This window comes from Primulina tabacum, chromosome 1, assembly GCF_025594145.1.
Source record: "Primulina tabacum isolate GXHZ01 chromosome 1, ASM2559414v2, whole genome shotgun sequence".
Taxonomy (NCBI): Eukaryota; Viridiplantae; Streptophyta; class Magnoliopsida; order Lamiales; family Gesneriaceae; genus Primulina; species Primulina tabacum.
In genome coordinates this window covers 4,308,011-4,326,100 of record NC_134550.1, presented here as the reverse complement: position 1 = coordinate 4,326,100, position 18,090 = coordinate 4,308,011, and the positions used below count along the sequence as shown (strand labels likewise).

Here is an 18,090-nt window from a genome sequence, read left to right as displayed (position 1 = left end):
ACAATGACCTAAATAACCTCATGGACATTACAAATTATAAAACAAATAAAAGGGTAAAATAATAAATTCACAAATGAAAGTCATATATTTATAATAGTAATAATAGAAATAGATAATAGATTAAATGCTATGTTATATCTTCAATTTGAATGATAATCACAAATTTGCACATAGGAAGGAATAAAACTGAGTTGTCTACTAAATTGAAAATTCCTTTAATTGCGTGTCAATTGAAAAAATATAATCTGCTAACTGTGCATTCGAAGTAAAAATTAAATGATACAAAGATTTTCTTGAAATCCAATAATAGAAGTATCATGGAGGAGGAAGCAACAATGGTTCCGTACCAAAAAAAATGTTGATGCCAGGGTGGGTGGGCCGTGTAATAATCTAATTGCGAGATAAAATGGGGGCAGTGATTTTCAAAAATTAATGTTTCGACGAATTCCAGAATGTTACGAAATCGATGATTGTCAAGAATCTCCAACCATTAACTGTTAAATTCTCTACTCCGACATGGGTTCGCCATAACCAGCTCTTTCATAGGCACCCCCGACTGCAACTCCTCCAAGAACAATGCAGCAAAACTTTTCACGACCTCAAACAGCTTATTTCCTACGTTTTTGTTTCAGGCCTTCATCGCAACTCATTCGTAATGAGCCGCCTTCTTTACACGGCTTTGATCGAATTGGGAGACACCAATGGGGTGGAAAGTGAATTTGGAGTTAAGATTTTTTATCAAATCAGAAAACCCAACATTTTTTCTTGGAATACAATGATTAGATATTTCGGCGCATTTGGTGGCTTGCAAAGTAGTGGGATTGCTGTGCGTTATTATATGGAAATGCTCAGCCATGAAATGGTTCCCGATAGATACACGTTTCCGTTCTTGCTTCAGGCTTGTGGGGCTACTTCTGATTTGCGTTTGGTTGAGGAAGTTCATTGTCACGTTATGAAGTTGGGTTTTCATAGTGATCTGTTTGCACTAAATTGTCTTCTAAATGCTTATTTGGTTAGTGGGTCTACGATAGAAGCATGGATCCTGTTCGATGAAATGGCTGATAAAGATATAATTTCATGGACTAGTTTAATATCAGGGCTTGTCTCTCTGTCCAAAGATCGTGAAGCACTTCTTGTTTTCAAAAGGCTTATGGTGGATGATTGTGTCCCGTGTCCCAATCTTGCTACTATGGTCTCTACGATGTCGGCTTGTGGCAATTTAGGATCAGTTACCCTTATGAAATGTATGCATTCTTTACTAGAGAAGGCTGGATGGGTTGAATCAGATACTTCTGTAGTTAATTCACTCATAGATGCTTATGCGAAATGTGGAAATTTATGTTATGCGAAAGAAGTTTTCGATGATGTTGAAGATATGAAAAGAGACTTGTACTCGTGGACTGCAATAATTTCTGGTTTCGCAATCCATGGCCGAGGATTAGATTGCCTAAACCTGTTCTCTCGAATGGAGCAAGCATGGCAGGTTTACTCCTGATTCAGTAACCTTTCTTGTGATTCTTTTGGCATGTTCTCACTCCGGACTGGTTGAAGAAGGGTTACGTATTTTTGAGTCAATGACAACAAGATATAGGATTAAGCCTAGTCTTCGTCACTACGGATGCATTGTCGATCTACTGGGCAGAGCCGGGATGCTTGAGCAAGCTCATAATGTTGTTGAAAACATGCCAGTGGAACCTAATCTGGCCATATTGGGATCACTACTAAGTGCTTGTCGTCTTCAGAATAATTTGGAGTTGGGGGAAGCTGTTTTAAGAAAGATCGATTTGTTGAAAGAGAAGGGAGGATCAACTGTTCTTTTGTCGAATATGTATGCAAATGAGAACGAATGGAACAAAGTTGCACTCATAAGGAAAGAAATGAGAGGAGTAATGCAGGAAAAGCCCCCTGGTAGAAGCTTGATTGTGGTGAAAGATGTTGTGCACGAGTTTGTAGCAGGAAATAAGATCACCCATCAAGAAATGGAGCTGCAAATATCTCTTGAAGCATTGGAAAATCTCACTAAATCACAGTAATTTAATTTTGATTAACTCATGATATCTGAATCCTGTCATTGGGTGAGTTCAGAAATTGTTTATTTAATGTCTTAGGCATAGTTTCGCAACGTGATCGCATAAAGGCATTCGCCGCATGTGTAGAATCAGAATGTGCATGCGTATCACTAAACATGCACAAGGTTCCATGAGAAAAGGTATTATTGGCATTGACGAACATCGTAAATATCTAGCGAACATGTTTATATTCAGAGCTAAAAAAGTTAATTATATGACAATTTTAACTTGAGTCAGTAAGTTGGCACTTTTCTACCTCTTAAAATTGAAAATTAAGGTTCCAAATTGTAAGAGGTTTCTATATTTTTTTCAACTGATCTTCTGTATTGTAAAAATATCCTATCTAGAAAAGATCAACAATCTTTTCTATTAGGATTAATTGCCTTTTCAAGTAATTCACATTTGATTTTATTCCTTCAATTTATGAACCACCGCTTAGCCAAAGAATAGTCCCAATGGAAAGTGGTTAAAAAATAATGACAGGAGAAGGGGCAACAGCAGACCTGGACTCCTGTATTTGAAATGCCAAACATTCTTCAACATGAGCGAAATTTGAAGCAAGCATGCCTTATGATTCTATGTTTGGATAGGGTGATGACCACAGAGAATCTGATTTACACACTCAACAAAATGTTATCAAGAAGATTCAGTGACTGAAGGCTTGTGTGGTAAGCTACGACAGAAGACAAGGGATAAGGTGTAAATTATGGATTGCTCCTTAAGCACGATGAGATTAAAGAAAAACCTTAGCTTCCAGCTTTTTAATATAGGAACTGTTACAAAAGCCAGTTTATTGACAGGAAGTGGCTGAATTTGTGGGCAAGTCTCAATTTCACAAAGAAGGTTTGATAGTTGATGCTGGAAATGAAAATCTGATCCAGTTATTCTCCCTGATCTGCTGCCTCTTTCGACACACGCCCTCATTTGTTCTTGTGGTTCTGTTTGAGATTTTTTCTCTAGAAATGACTTCTCAAGCTGAAAAGAGAATTTCATCCTCGTCTTTTCATATGATATGACGAGTTATTTCCTCCCATAGATGAGCCTACAGAAGCTAGTGAGGAGTGGCGACATTGTCCCAGTACTTCCTCTTTCAGCTGCTGGAGTGAGATCTCCCTCAGATGAATCCTACATATTATACTGTCGACACTGCATTGGTTTATTCCTTTTTTTTTTTTTACTGTTCTTTTAGCGCAACTCCAAGAAAGGGGTTTGGCTGATAACATGTAAGAATCTGTGTGATTCATTGACCTTTGCTTTAATCTTGTTGATGATCATATGTCATCCAAGAAGTTTATCAATGGATTTCTGCAATTGAAATTTCCGAAACAAGAATAACGAAATTTTTTAGCGAAAATATTTAATCTTCGTCTAATTAAAAAAATGATAAAATTTTAGTTTAATAAATTTATAATTTATCTATAAGTAACATATCTCGATAAAAATTTATTTAGCTTCATCTGTATTTTAGAATTGTTTTTTAAAAAAATCATATCACCACTAACCTAAAATATTATTATAAAAAAATATATTTAAATTTTAACATAATCTCTAAATATTTCACACAAATTTTATTTCAAATAATAAAAAAATATGTATGCGCACATTGCTTGCGAGATGTGCTATATTTATGAACACATGACATTGATAAATTTTTTCATGTTTATTTTAATTTTTAATTTTGCTAATTAATGGTGAAAATTGTGGCTTCTGCTATGTTTTTGTTATATGATTTTGCTTCACAAGCCATCCGGTGTTGGGCATGCTTGAATATTTCAATAAATTTTATTTACTGGACATTCTTTAAAATCATAATTACGTAACTGTTACATCATAATTATTAGTGGAATGATAAAATATTTGAGCAAAAACGTTTTTATTATTATTATTTTTTAAAAAATAAACACTTCCCTAGCGATGTTTGGACATAAATTTTCCTATATTTTTCTTTAAAAGATATAAAATTTGGCTCGTGGGATTTTACTTCAACTTCTTCAGAAACTGAAACATAAAACTTTGTGGAGTAAGTCTCTGTGAGACGGTCTCACGAATCTTTATCTGTGAGACGGGTCAACCCTACCGATATTCACAATAAAAAATAATAATCTTAGTATAAAAAGTAATAATTTTTCATGGATGACCCAAATAAAATATATATCTCACAAAATACGCACACAAGTTTTTGTCAACTTTATGATATTACAACATTGTTGAACTTTTTGCAAACAAATATTCGCCCTTTAAAGTAAACGGAACCACCACGTCGACTTAATTAAACTTGTGGATGATGTTTGGTGAAAACAACTTTTGGTAAGTTGGAATATTGTGTCGTTGTTTATTGTATCTCATTTTTTTTTTTTTTGGTTGGCAATTACCAAATTTCCATGAAGTCTAATTTAAAATTTTTTTTTATCTCTATTTCTACCAAAATATATATTAAGATATCACGGCAGTTCTGCAGAAATTTACATAATAAAATGGTTTTTTTTATTTTTAAAATAAAAATCATTAATTTTTGAAATTAAAATAATAAGAAAGAAAATAAAATGTAAAAGAAAAATATGATATATATATATATATATATATATATATAATTGAATAAAATATTTGCCCTTATACCAAAGTTAATTAGTAAAAAAATAAATTAACTTTAATAAACAATATAGGTATGTATGCCAAGAGTTAGATAGACCAGCAACATCATATTATTTGAAATAGAACAAAAAACTTCATTTTTTTAAATCCCAAGCAAAACTATCCATCCGTATTTCCCTTTTAGAAGATCTATGTTTGTGGTTTTTAAAATATTATTAATTTTGCATAGGAGCTTTGTGCACTGTTGACTTATAAATGACAAATGTAGTTTGTCCCAGAAAAGAATGACCAGAGGCTGCCTGATCATTCTGCTTGTGGCGTTTTGGCTGAAAATCTCATCCGGCAAAGCAAGCAAGAACAGAAAAAATTACTTGAATTGTAAATAACAATGTTCTATTTTTTAGCATTATGCATGTATCCACTTTCAATAAAATTCAAGAGATTGTGGAGAAAATAATATCCCGAAGATGGCGAAATTGGCAATGCCCTTCATTGGCAAAATAATGCAATTAACCTAAACTAGACCTTGTAACTTCATATGCCAAGAAACATGCTGCATTTGCAGGAACACTACGCGCCATTGCTGGACCAAATCCCCTATAAAGACCTTTGACTCCTTCTGCTTTCAAGATCTTTTTGAAGGCATCCATGGATCCAGAGAACTTCGGATTCTTGTAGTCATCGACTTGAAGCACACTCTTTATGACATCCGTTGGGTAAACTGAAACCCAGAATGAAGCTCCAGCCAAGCCTCCGGCTAATATTAACGACCCTCGTCCTAAATTGGATGTGTCGTGGCCCCCAGCAAGATACTGCTTCAATGCTTCATACACACCAAACATAGCAGCATTACCAGGTACTTCACGTCCCAAGGTGGGAACTAATCCCTTGAACAGTCCTCTTACTCCCCCTTCTGATCGAAGGACGTGTCTTGCCACATCCATTGGCCCATTGTATTTCAAAGTAACGGTGTCGGTGCCAGAAACAGCTAACGCACTCTGGGCTTGCAATCTGCAACGAGGAACAATTCAAACATCGACAAGGTCTCATTATTATTAAATGATGAATCGCTTTACAATTTTAAATACTTTTGTTCCCCAATACGCTCACTTGATTATTCAGAATTGACTGCTAAAATAATCAATTATCATAAAAGTCCAAGAAAACTTGTAAGAGAAGGAACTGGTAGTCAGACTTGGGAAAGTAGGATGAATCAAAGAAATTCTCTACATTTGACCAAAGAGTCTTGATTAATTGATCTTGGAATTTCTATCTTCTTAAAATGGTTATTTTAAGATAAAATGCTGGCTGCTGTACCAAATATTAGTAAAAGGTAACAGTGCAATCATATTATAATTATCTTGCCATTGAACAAATGAGCCCACACGTCAAACAGACCTATCCCACCATGTTCCTATTAAGACTGAACTTGGAAACTGACCTGCACTTTATCAACTCTGTGGGGCATGCAAGAAAGGATACAGCGACTCCAGCTCCAGCACCACAAATAACCTGTTGATCGACACTGAGGGGAGCACCAGGTGCAGACCTCAACAACGCTTCCATTTGGCCTCGGACTGTGAATAGCAATGCATTGAAAGCTGCTACAGTCGCAAGTGGAGCTCCCATTCCCTTATACAGACCCCTTGGTCCTTCTGCTGCTATTGTTTGTTTCACAGCATCTATTGCACCTGCAAATTTAGGAGGCTGACCAGGAAGTGGAGCAGGCTGACTTTGGAGCTTGACCTTGATGGTATCAAAAGGGTGTCCAACTATCAATTGAGCTGCCCCTCCAACAGTGCCAGAGGTTAGATCTTTAGCTACATCACCCATCTGCATAGTTTTTTGGTTAGAAAAGAAAATGAAATTAGATAGCAGAACTTCCAGATATTCCTTGTTAATCTCATATTCAGATTCAAAATTCTCTCAGCATATGGAAAATGGACGCATCCACTTTGATTAGAGAAAACTGGGAAAATAACATGGAGACTTGAATCTTTGAGATGCGAAACAAGTATACACACAGTTACACAAGAATTAAATGATACAGTATTGAGAGATAAAGAATGGTACGAGAAATGTTTAAAGATAATGAAGGATGGTTCAAAGCATCAGCAAAGAAACAACATTAGACATCTTCCTATTGTGTGAAAGATTAGCATTGCAGGACTACGATTTGAGAGGAAAAAAAGTGTGTACCAGTGAGTGAATACAAATTATCAAAATTTTATTCCCGCAGAAATAAGAACCTAATAAAAACATCACCAGAAAAAGTAATTTATAATTATCATCATCATATCCCATCTCCAGAATTCATGTGTGAAATATCAAGTCATATTTAGAAAGTTTTGAATCCACATGTTGAAGTTAAACACCTCCCTGTGGCAAGTGCCTGGTTTTATAATATTTTTTCTCTCAAAAGTAACCATCCAATTATCAACCTGGTAAACTTCTTTGTGTGATGATGAAAGAGGTAATATCCTTTTGACATGCTTTGTTGATGGTTTTTATCTTTTTTCAGATTTACTCAACATTTGCATCCATGACCATGATTTATATACAAATTTTACCAAACTTACATGGGTCATAAGTTAGCAGGTCTTTGAGTATAATTATATAAGAGAAATAATTTTGATCGACTAACACACATACCCCCACAAAGACTCCTCAAGAGAAGTTAGATAAATATCAAAACATTGATAAATTTTACAAAATTCAAATTGCAAAATAAATCATAGCAGGCCCTAGTTTAATTTTTGTTGTCAAGGAAAAATTCCAAAATGAATCAATAACCAAAGGCAGTTCCGGACAAGATCCGAACCTTACAATCGACATTCAAGATCTAAGTGATTCACTCCAAGAAAATCATTCAGATAGCCAACAACAATCTCCTTTTTTAGAGTCATCAAGCCCTTTATCAGAAACTTATTCGGTTCAACAGACAGCTACCGAAAGAACATCAAAACAACGTATGTGTGTAAATCTATAGCTCCAGAAACGATTGATAAGCACTTCAAATAAGAATCCAATTTCATGAAAAAAACAAAGATCAACATACAGAAATCATAGGGAAAAATTCACCTCGTCCTATTCCCTTAAATCCCAGATGAAACTTGCAACAAACAGACAATCCCAATTCAACCGCACACCCTTTATGCTAAAATCCCAGATGCAATCTGAGAGACAGAGGACACAATAAGACTGTCAAATGCCAGAATGCATAGAGTATTTAAACGAACCACTGAATTTCCATTTATAATAAATGGAAAACCATTTGAATATTCTTAGTTATTTCAATTTGTATTTATTTTCATAGGGAAGAAAAGTGTTGTATTTTGTATAGGATTGGTGAATAAAGGGAGAATCTTGTGGACAGTGAGGACCACAAAGGCGAAATCTAAGAAGCGACAAACATAGGAATTTGGGAGTTCGCGAGCGAGGAGTGGGTGAGGGAGATGCGGTGGGAGTGTTTGGTCCAATGTCAGCCTCTCGCTGGGTGAGGTGAATCTGAATATACCTCGAGATATCTCTTAGTATTAGGAGCCACTAGTCACGTAGGTAGGATTAGGGTTGAAAATGATCACAACAAAATCTAATAGTATTAGGTTTGAACTTTAGAGTGACAGAGATTCAAGCTCAATTTTGTTTTTATCATCAAGGTCGAGCTCGACTTATCTTGAAATTATTAAGCTCGCGAAAAGCTCAAGCTCGACTCGTTAAAGCTCGTTTATCTTGATCTCGAGCCGTTCATTAATAGCTTGTTTATCACGTTTAATAATTCAAGCTCGTAAACATACAATTGAGCTCGAGTTTGATTTTAATTCAAACTTGTCAAAAATTAAATATATCTCTGTTCAATTCTTTCCATTGGGATTAGTACTATTATTTGTCGACTCGAGCAAAGAGCCAAGCTCGAGCTTATGAGCCATCTAAACAAGTCGAGCTCGTGAGTCTATCAATGAACATGTTTGTCAGCTCAAAAGCCGAATATCTTCAGGCTTGAGCTTGGTTTGATTAAATTATCGAACTCGATTTCGAGCTCGAGCTCCGCTTGATATGTTTGACAAATAAATTCGAACAAGCTTTTATTGAGTCGAGCTTTAAACAGCTCACGAAACATTCGGTTCGTTTACATCCTTAGGCATGATAATGCCCTTATTGTATTATAAAAAATTTGGGAACAACACAAAAGGGTGAAACCATGTTACATCGAAAATAGATACTCCTGTTGTAGTCATGGTTTTTGGACGTGGTGAACCTCACGTCAAATGATTCAAACAACATGAGGAGCTAAAACTTCCATGTAGCATAGAACTTTCCATTTTTATAAAAAAAGATGGAGGTGACAACTTTATCATAGAAAAGAGTCCAAGGTTTCAGCGGAAAATTTCATGTTACCAAAGAGCTAAAATTATTTGGCTAGCCTCGTGTTTAGTGGAGCATCAATTTAGTATTTGTTTGAGCCGGATTTGATGTATAAATTTTTTTCTCTCATCTTTTTTGTTTTAATCAGATGTTTGAAGGCTGATTTTTTTTATATAAATAACTATTTAAAGAAAATCATAAACGAAAGATATTTGAGCGAAAGTATCTAAGCTAACATGTTTATGAAACTCATTGGACTTGAAGGCGATTACTGCTAAACTTAGTCGTCCAAAAAAAATCTGTATCAGTGTGACCGTGATTGAAGCTGTAACAATCAAATACTTGCAAAATTAGATTTCAAGCATATGCTCTACATAATTCATGTATAATGCCCCTCCTAACAACTCGAGCTCGAAATTCACAAACCTTCAAATAACCTGAAGATTGTGTTTATTTTTCATTTTTCACATATTCTTTAACCATTTGGAATGAAATAGCAACAAAAATAGCACGTAACACATCTGGTTCAAGAATGATGAGAATATAAAGATTAAGCTTACAAACCCTTTATATATTAGTCGTTTTATCCATTCATTAGTTAGTATGAACTAAGAATTCATAATATCTACAGTAAATATGTGAACTCGGTATTGTCAATCAGTCCCGGTATCATCTTCGATGTCCCCATCGACTATTTCACTTGGCAAGCTCTGGCTCATCATGTATCTCCAGGTATCGTCTTCTTCTATTTCCCACTGTTTCTTCAGTTCATATATTGTTTTTGATGCAGCCGCAGCAATTGCAGGATTTGGGTCTTGTGCTAGTCTCTTAAAAAAGAAGAGTAATAGGTTTTAAAAAATATATAATACTGAACAGAAGGGAAAATGAAAACATTAACCGCAGAACGAAGAGTTTATCATAAGAAGGATGCTTCACGTATCTTTCCAGTGAGGCAGGAAATTCCGACAAACTTTACATAAAAAAATTTGATCTACACTTTTTAATTGGTGGAGACTATTTCGATAGCAATCGTATATGTACCTGCAAAGCTCCCATGCCAGCATTTCCAAGAGTCCACATGGATGGGGCAGCTGATAATGCATTAGCTAATGCTCTCCTGCTCATCAAGGTTTACGAAAAAACAAGAACATAAGTGGAACGCATGAACATGAATTTGAGTTGTTTGGGAATAAATGTGGCAATCACTCTGCTTATCTATCATATTTAAATCCTGTATTTAGGCATTAAACATTCAAATATGAAAGTTTGGTTGATAGCATTTCAGGTTTTGCCGCAAATTTATTGCATATATTATAGGACAGTAGTACAGAAAGAATATATAGCAGGGAACATTGCTTCTACCACCCATGGAATCATGACATGAGATTAGATACCTCGTACTGACATCAGGAGAACTTGAACACTCTGCCAATAGGGATACACTGCTTTTACCATCCATGGCATCAAGATCTATAAGGGTTGCCACCAAAAACTCCAGCTGATCCAAACAAAAACAGCAAAGATAAAAATAGTCGACTTAAATGAGTTATAGACGATGTATTTGGACTCAAGATTTTCTTCAAAGTTGAAATTTTATGTTTTCGTTTCAGTACTTTTGAGCATGGTTTTGAGAAATATCAGTGACATTGAAAAACAATAATTATGAGTTTCTGGTTTCATGTTAAGCTGAAACAAACCTTTTTTTTCCCCAAAGATTCTTTATCTTAATAAAAAATAAAAATAGTGGTTCTAAATCAATTTCAAATTCATTTTCCCAATCTCAGACATGTACACATTTGGCTCAGACCTCTTCTGGATCAGTGTAGTCAATCCCATCAGCTTCCGAAAGCGCTGAAGCTATGCACCAATAAGCTTCCTGTGCATCAGTAAAACATTAAGGCTCAAATAACAGTTATCACTCTTGAAAGTAAATTCCTCAAGATTTAAATACATTCAAGACAAACCTGAATAGCATCGATACGGTCTGCAGATACCTCTCCAGAAATGACATCAAGAGTTTTCCTTAAATTTTCAAGTGTAACATACCTTGCCACCTCATCAGTATTAGTTGAATCTGTTTTCCTGAGCAAATAAAGCATTTGCTTGAGCAAACAGTCTCAAAAACGTGATGCCTAATTTATTTTACATCGGAAAACTCTTATGTTATTACAGTAACTTACACTCTGCACATTTTGTTCACCATCCTATCATGAAGATTTTTGACTAACTGCAACTCCAACAAACAGATATCTGAATTCTCAAATCATTGATAAAAACAAAGGAAAAGTATTATTTGTGAAGGAAAGAGGGTGTGATTGGTAGAGGGATACTAGACACCATAAGAAAAACAACGTTTCGCTCCAACTGTGCAAGGAAAAGAAACAACACATTTTTAACGACAGTACCTCCAAAGCCATAAGAGAATCTTCCATTGCACGTCGTTTGGCAGCAACGTCAGCCCTCTTCAAATCCGCCTGAACGAGAAAAAGCAGTGTGTTTTTACTTGAGAAACCAGTACAGATTATAAGAAGTCCAAATCTTCGAGGAAACACCAAATAACCATTGTCGTCATAGTTATATCATCTCTCCTCCATATTTCCTTTAGAGAGATTACCAAATGACAAACATGGCATATCTATAACAAAATATTTGCCAGACAACACGGCAATAGATGCAGGAATCCAGAAAAAATGCGGAAAAAAAGGATAATGTCATACTTTTGAAAGAAAAAAGTATATATCTAATTGGGATGGGAAAAAGAAAAAGAAAAATAAAAGCCTTCATGACACACTAGCTACCAAAGAACTAAACAACCAATTAGCTCATTCGATTAAAAATTTATTTGATATAAACAAAAGGTTAACCAATATTTTAAGAACATGTATAGCAGTAGATCCAACATCAATCTCCTTCAATAGATGTCACTCTAAATCATATGCCAATCAAATATAGAGGGAAATAAATGGAAATACAATATACAATATTTCAAGGTATGTCGAGCGAAAAGAAAGCATTAAAAGATCACTTCATTTGATTAATGTTAGGCAAGTGGAAAGCTGGAAAAAATGCAAATTAATTGCTCAAAAAAGAATTGAATCAAGTTATAATCCGCACCAAGTAAAATAATATATTCAGATCAGAACAGTATTGAAGGCACAGACACTCACCTCTAATGCACCATCACTCCAGTGCTTGTCAGCAGCTTTTTTCAATCTTGATTGAGCTTTCTCTTTTAAAATCTTCCAGGAAGCCGAAACTAATTAGAACATTATCGAACATAATTCCAGCATGTTTTTTCAATATGCTTGAGAAAAAAGTAAGAAAAGGATCCTTACAGTAGCAATATGATGAAGCCTTTCCGCTCTTCTCTTCACATCATTGTCAATTTTCTCAGTTTCTTCTCTGGCCCGTGCTGCCCGATAAAAGGCATAATCGTATTGAATAGATAAAAATTTACAAAGCAGGATTATTTATGTTCTGACCTCCTAAGAAAAGTCATTCAAAATACTCATTTAGGTGCTTGTGCTGATTAACATTGCGAAATCTATTCTTTCAGTGTAGGGTAGGAAAATTCATTAAGAGAGAAGATACAATTGTTAGATATTTGGGCTTAGGAAGCCTAGCGGGTTGGTCCAAGAGAGTGAGACAAAGAAGAAGCCAAAGTAACTTAAATCCTCCAGTATCAAAGGTTTAGATTAGGAGGATCCAGAGAAGGGAGAGGGAATAGGTTGCTTGTGAAATTTTCAGTCGCATTAGGAAGGAGAGAGATATATATTCCTTCAGGACATATTTCTTGCTCCTGGGGCCATTTTGTCTTGAGGTGAATTGGTAATTTATCCTGTTACTTTTCATTGAATAAAAATCCTTATTGTGTTTTACTGTCGTTATTTCCCTTGTAGCTAGTATTATTTGGAGGCGAGGCTTTGTGTTTTTATCACCAGTCCCCATAATCGTAAGTTCATCAACTAGTTTGGTCAAGCTCATATACACAAAAGCAATAATGATATGCTCCTCAAATGAAATGAAGCATCCTAACAAATGTTAAGTGATATGCCAAATAATTTGGTACAGCAGGTGACAGGAATTCAGACACTTGAATATATCGTAAATTTGATAACCTAAAATAAGGTAGCCACAAACTTCATACCATCAAGTTTAAGGAACTCTGAACCAAGAAAGGCAACATCTTGTCTTGCACGAGCATCCAGCCTCATTATGCCTCTATTTGATATGTGAAAGCATAAATTATTAGCATTCATACAAATGATGGTTGCTTATCTAGCATTGTCTTGATAACTAAAAGGATGCATAGTCGTTTATATTAAGATATCGAAAGCCTTCAGATCAATGACATGAACCAGCAAAAGGATCCTTTCGGAGAAACATAAATAAAAGACTCGAAAATTTTGGACAATATAACCATTGCCTGAGCTGCGATAATTGGACAATAATTTTACCGAGAAAGAAGTATAATGTCATTTCTAGCTCGTTCATTCATGAACCTTGCATCATTGTGAACAAATTTGCATGCCTCGGATAATCTATGACTCGAACAGGTACTCTTATCAGTCTCGATAGGGTGCTTGCTTTCAGATTGAGGACTGATGCAAAAACAAATACATATCTTGAGTTATGACCATCTCACAACAAAAATAGATTAAGAATGCCCCTGATTCACAAGCCCATTCCGTAAAAACCAACAATTCAATAAGTATTAGCTTCTATATTTCATCATTTTGAGATGATTGACGAGTTTACATGTGGAAAGCTCCAGAACTATATGATGGATTGAAACACTTTTGTGCAAATTCATAATAGAGTTTGAAAAGGAACATATTTGTATGGAGAACACCTTACCATTTCGGATAACCTAGAACACTAATGAATCGTTTGAGGGCCACACAAACAGATGGTTTAAGAAAGAAGAATCATTAAAAGGCCACACATACCTGGATACATGTGAAAATTCAGTATAACATCTCACACGTTCTTTTGTGTCCGTACTGTGTGTTTCTGTTGACTGACACACCAGATAAGTTCGTCGAAATCCAATAAAAATTTTCCTTTTTCCACCTAAAGGCCAGAGCCCCTTGCTGAAGAACTTCGGTTTCAACACCAAGAGATATCCATCCCCTTGTTTTTGCTGGATGACTCCTTGCTTAATCGAGAATACATTAGTACTATGCGGCAATTTGACTGATGAATAAATAACGCCATTTGGACTAGCCATAAATGCTAATCCAAGGAATCTTGTGTCAGCGGCGAAGTGGCTTTGCTAGTGATGATAACGGATTAATACAGAAAATGAGAAACTCGAGCTAGCATTTTCCCAGTAGTACGTACGAGAGCTGTTAAGTAAAAAGAAGAGAAAATGTTAACACAATGAATTCAGATGATATTTCATGAGGGATATACAAGTCCACAAGTTAAATTAATTGACATCATGATTGGCTAGGATGAAACAAGTCAGTTTCTTGAATTTTTTACCAGTGGCCTCAATTTTTCTCCTGTTTTTCTAGTGTCAAAAATAGGTACCGAGATTGGTTTGACAAACTTTTAACAATAACTTCAACACTTAAATGATGTTCAATGACAAGAGATACAGTGCACTTCTGATTTTTTAATTGGACTATAATAAAAAGTAGACAAAAATAGTTTAGAAAAATTATACTACAATCATAGCAAACTTCCCAAATAAATCATCTTTTCCAGTTGTCGATAATCCAAACCAAAACATAGCGAAAGACATTTCAGGAAAATTGCTGCATAATCATCAATCATCTGCGACACAAGTATCAAAAATATCCCATTCCAAGCAAAAAATGTTACAAGTTCAAACATGACAATAATAAGCTTTATACAATATCAATCACAAGAAACCAAGAAGCCCAGATTCCACATTTGGCATGAATCTGACCAAACCAAAGACGGTGAAATTTCATCGAAAAGCAAATATAATGCAAAGATTGAGAAGTTCGGAAGCATTTACCTCCAATTGACTTGAACAGAAAGAGGGATGCTGAGATTTTTTGTATAGTCTTGCGTCAAAAATTGTTATGCAATAGCTATTCTTAATATTATTACTACTATATAATAAAGAATGACAGTGAAATGAAGGGCCATTGATGGATTGAAGCAAATTCTGACCACAAGCTTGGTGTGTGGCCCCTCTGTAGCCAGCCAGCGCACTAGAAGAAACAGAATAAGAGCAACAGGAGTCGCATCAAACGGGTCGACAACGTGGGCCGACCCAGCCCAATAAGGCCCGGTACCATCCCACACCTCGTGGTTCACGCTCATCCATTTTTTTTTTTTTTTGAACAAGGAAATGATGAGTTCTGCAGACATGCTATGTAAAGTATTAAAGAGAGAGACTAATTGTGTATACATGAACATTCGAAGTTCCAACGGCTTGTCGGTCTCTGTGGGTAAAAAAATACATGAAGCAACCAAGTTTAGTTGGGCTAACGGTACATAACTTATAGTATGAGATGAGTGATTTCTTGAGAAGTTCTTGTACGTTAAACCACTAATATTGCGCTGTTTGATTTTGTTGACTAGTGGACAATAAAAGAGTGAAGTAATTAGATCTTAACGGTTAGTATCATCTCTACTGAGAAAAAGACCGACGGTAGGAAAATGATAATATTGATGAGACAACACTAACAGATAAACACACACCTTCTCAGACTCGTGGGTCTAACATCTCAACTAATTAACATCCAAGTATGTGCATTATGCGTCGTCACTAGTATAAAAAATAAAGTTTGGTCTTAACTAACAGCTATAGTTTTTGACGTAGTGGTAAGCGTTTGATCTTAACACGTTGTTTGTGCAAAATATAATATATGAGTCAATATTATAATATATTGCATGTATATTGTAAAAAATATACATAAACATAATACAAATATATATTTATTGTCCAGAAATTTAAATATGGAATGTCTCTTTTTGAGAAGCTATAGATGAAATCAGAATGTAGCAAAACCACAAAGTAATAAGAAATTCAAAATAAACAAAAAAAAAAGAAAAAAGAAAAGAAAAAGCAACTAAATTGTATTATCTTACCCTTTAAGTTAGTCGATGCCATTAAACGTTACCAAACCAGTAGAAATGTCAATTTGGATATGGTCTGCCACCACTGAAAATGCATGTTGAATGACGATTTTGGCCGACTCTTTGGAGGCGGGTCCAAAATAACTGACCTAATTGGGTTGTGGGTCGGGACAAAGGAGGTGGGTCAATCATTTTTTAAAAATATTATATTATTTTTATAAATCATTTTTGAAATATTTGTATTATTTAAAATAGATTATGTATGATCGATTGTTTTTGAAATATTTATATTATTTATAATAAATTACATATAATTAATGAATTTTGAAACTCCCCCATGTTTGATGGCATGACGAGGCAAGCCGTTTGATAGCTCTCGCCTCTCTGTAGACAATTGAATTGCTAGCTGTAACATTTTTGGGCATAGCTGCCCATAATATTATACTCGACGAATTTTGATTAATATTATAAATCATTGAGTGTATTTCCCATTTGTACTCAAAAGCATCGGATGAGGATGTAAACTGAATCAATTTGAACCATTTCAACTTCATAAAATTGAAATGAATCGAGTTTTAATTCATTTAAGAATTGGCAAAAACTTGTGTGAGACGATCTCACGGGTCGTATTTTGTGAGACGGATCTCTTATTTGGGTCATCCATGAAAAAATATTACTTTTTATGCTAAGTGTATTATTTTTTATTGTAAATATCGGTAGGATTGACCCATCTCCAGATAAAGATTCGTGAGACCGTCTCACAAAAGACATACTCTTAAGGGCATCCGCATCCGTAGTCATTAATCTATGTTATTAACTTTCCATCTCTTCAAAAATTATAGGGTCCAAGAGCCACATAATCATTATATTAACACTCTCTCATTATTAACATACACTCACATTTATTTAATATCAACTTTTATTATTTATGGGTCCCACTGTCCACTTACTCTTTTTTTTTATTTTATATTAATTAAATATCTTTCAAATTTTGTTAAAAATTTTACAACAAATATTATTAAAAATAAATACTGTTATTATTTTAAAAATAACTTAATTTCAATATTAATTAAAATATTATTAAAAAATAAAAAAATTTCGAATCTTTTATTTAAAATATTATTAAAAAATGAAAAAACAATTTTTTAATAGTTTTATTGATTATTTTACGAGTTTCATTTATTTAAGTATTATAATTTGCGTTGAAGCGATTTACCTTTTTTTGGACGGTATTGTGCCAATGAGATCGAATTACGTTTAAAGCTCTCCGACATGAACCAGCGGAACGATTGTCATTGTAGTAGCTTGCAACACGTCTTCAGAAATCATTCCCCTTCTGATCATTGCCGATGATTGGGTCATCACTCATTGTGACATACGATTTCGCTAGGAGTTCGTCTTCCTCCTTTTTCCATATTATTCGCTTCTTCGTACCCTCAACATCTACATCAGCATTTTGCACATTTTCGAAATCAACTCGTGTTTCACGTTCGGACAACTGAGTCTCTGGGACAAACGTAGGAGTTGGCGGTTTGTTTTCGATTGGCATAACGGTGTATTGTGGATTATATAATCCATAAAAATAAGACGGCATGAAATCTAGGTTTCTCATACTTTGCCAATATTCGGGTGTAGGCGGTGGATACGGAGCTCGGGAGGCGTAATTTGGATGATTCAAAGGATTTTCATAACCTTGGAAATTTGAAACAAACGGTCAATTTGAAAATTGTGTTGGATATTGCGTAGAAGAAACAAATCGAGGTCGATTTTGTGAGTTCTTACTATTGTCACCCATTTGGCTAAAAATTATGATTCAAAAAATAAATGTTGAAAATGAAATTGAGAGTATGAGAATGTGTAGAAGAGATATTGAGTGTGATTACTAAAGAGAAATGTGTTGGGATGAATTTGTAGAAATTGATTAGTAATTTATAGTGAATAAATTATGTGTAAATATCATATGTAGATTTTTTAAAATGAAATGCAAAAGAGCCGTTTGCTTTTG

The 18,090-nt window shown here is 34.7% G+C and overlaps 2 protein-coding genes and 1 pseudogene across 6 annotated transcripts; 1 reads left to right on the top strand and 2 right to left on the bottom strand.

Annotated features, from left to right (window-relative positions):
* The first annotated feature begins 367 nt into the window (after positions 1 to 367).
* LOC142529006 (pentatricopeptide repeat-containing protein At5g66520-like) lies at positions 368 to 3,388 on the top strand (annotated as a pseudogene).
* Positions 3,389 to 5,017: 1,629 nt separating this feature from the next.
* Positions 5,018 to 8,149, bottom strand: LOC142528889 (mitochondrial carnitine/acylcarnitine carrier-like protein). Of its 2 annotated transcripts, XM_075634269.1 has the most exons (3): positions 7,743 to 8,149; positions 6,103 to 6,494; positions 5,018 to 5,672 (listed from the first exon to the last, which is right to left on the bottom strand). In XM_075634269.1, the coding sequence occupies exons 2-3, from the start codon at positions 6,492 to 6,494 to the stop codon at positions 5,171 to 5,173; spliced, it is 894 nt and encodes a 297-aa protein (XP_075490384.1). In that variant the 5' UTR covers positions 7,743 to 8,149; the 3' UTR covers positions 5,018 to 5,170. The 2 variants fall into 2 exon arrangements, with proteins under 2 accessions (XP_075490384.1, XP_075490307.1); XM_075634192.1 differs by lacking the exon at positions 7,743 to 8,149 and having other exon boundaries at positions 6,103 to 6,500.
* A 1,366-nt stretch (positions 8,150 to 9,515) lies between these two features.
* On the bottom strand, positions 9,516 to 15,034 carry LOC142528696 (senescence-associated protein SPA15, chloroplastic). Of its 4 annotated transcripts, none has more exons than XM_075633916.1 (13): positions 15,016 to 15,034; positions 13,976 to 14,374; positions 13,484 to 13,627; positions 13,174 to 13,247; positions 12,362 to 12,438; positions 12,194 to 12,265; positions 11,432 to 11,500; positions 11,207 to 11,253; positions 10,991 to 11,108; positions 10,834 to 10,902; positions 10,421 to 10,524; positions 10,068 to 10,143; positions 9,516 to 9,853 (listed from the first exon to the last, which is right to left on the bottom strand). In XM_075633916.1, exons 2-13 carry the CDS (start codon positions 14,254 to 14,256, stop codon positions 9,680 to 9,682), a joined length of 1,305 nt encoding a protein of 434 aa, XP_075490031.1. In that variant the 5' UTR covers positions 14,257 to 14,374; positions 15,016 to 15,034; the 3' UTR covers positions 9,516 to 9,679. The 4 variants fall into 4 exon arrangements, with proteins under 4 accessions (XP_075490031.1, XP_075489950.1, XP_075490108.1 ...); XM_075633835.1 differs by having other exon boundaries at positions 13,976 to 14,807; positions 15,016 to 15,030; XM_075633993.1 differs by lacking the exon at positions 15,016 to 15,034 and having other exon boundaries at positions 13,529 to 13,627; positions 13,976 to 14,987.
* Positions 15,035 to 18,090: the final 3,056 nt, after the last annotated feature.

Bases quoted from the DNA above. Each gene is read 5' to 3' on its own strand.
- LOC142528889 (XM_075634192.1), bottom strand. From the start codon at position 6,500: ATGCAGATGGGTGATGTAGCTAAAGATCTAACCTCTGGCACTGTTGGA. The intron at 5,673-6,102 runs GTCAGTTTCCAA...TCCTCGTTGCAG, and splicing joins ACAGAGTTGATAAAGTGCAG to ATTGCAAGCCCAGAGTGCGT.
- LOC142528696 (XM_075633916.1), bottom strand. From the start codon at position 14,256: ATGGCTAGTCCAAATGGCGTTATTTATTCATCAGTCAAATTGCCGCAT. The intron at 12,439-13,173 runs GTATGAAGTTTG...TTTATCGGGCAG, and splicing joins AGAGTTCCTTAAACTTGATG to CACGGGCCAGAGAAGAAACT. The intron at 10,144-10,420 runs GTATCTAATCTC...CTTGATGAGCAG, and splicing joins TCTCCTGATGTCAGTACGAG to GAGAGCATTAGCTAATGCAT.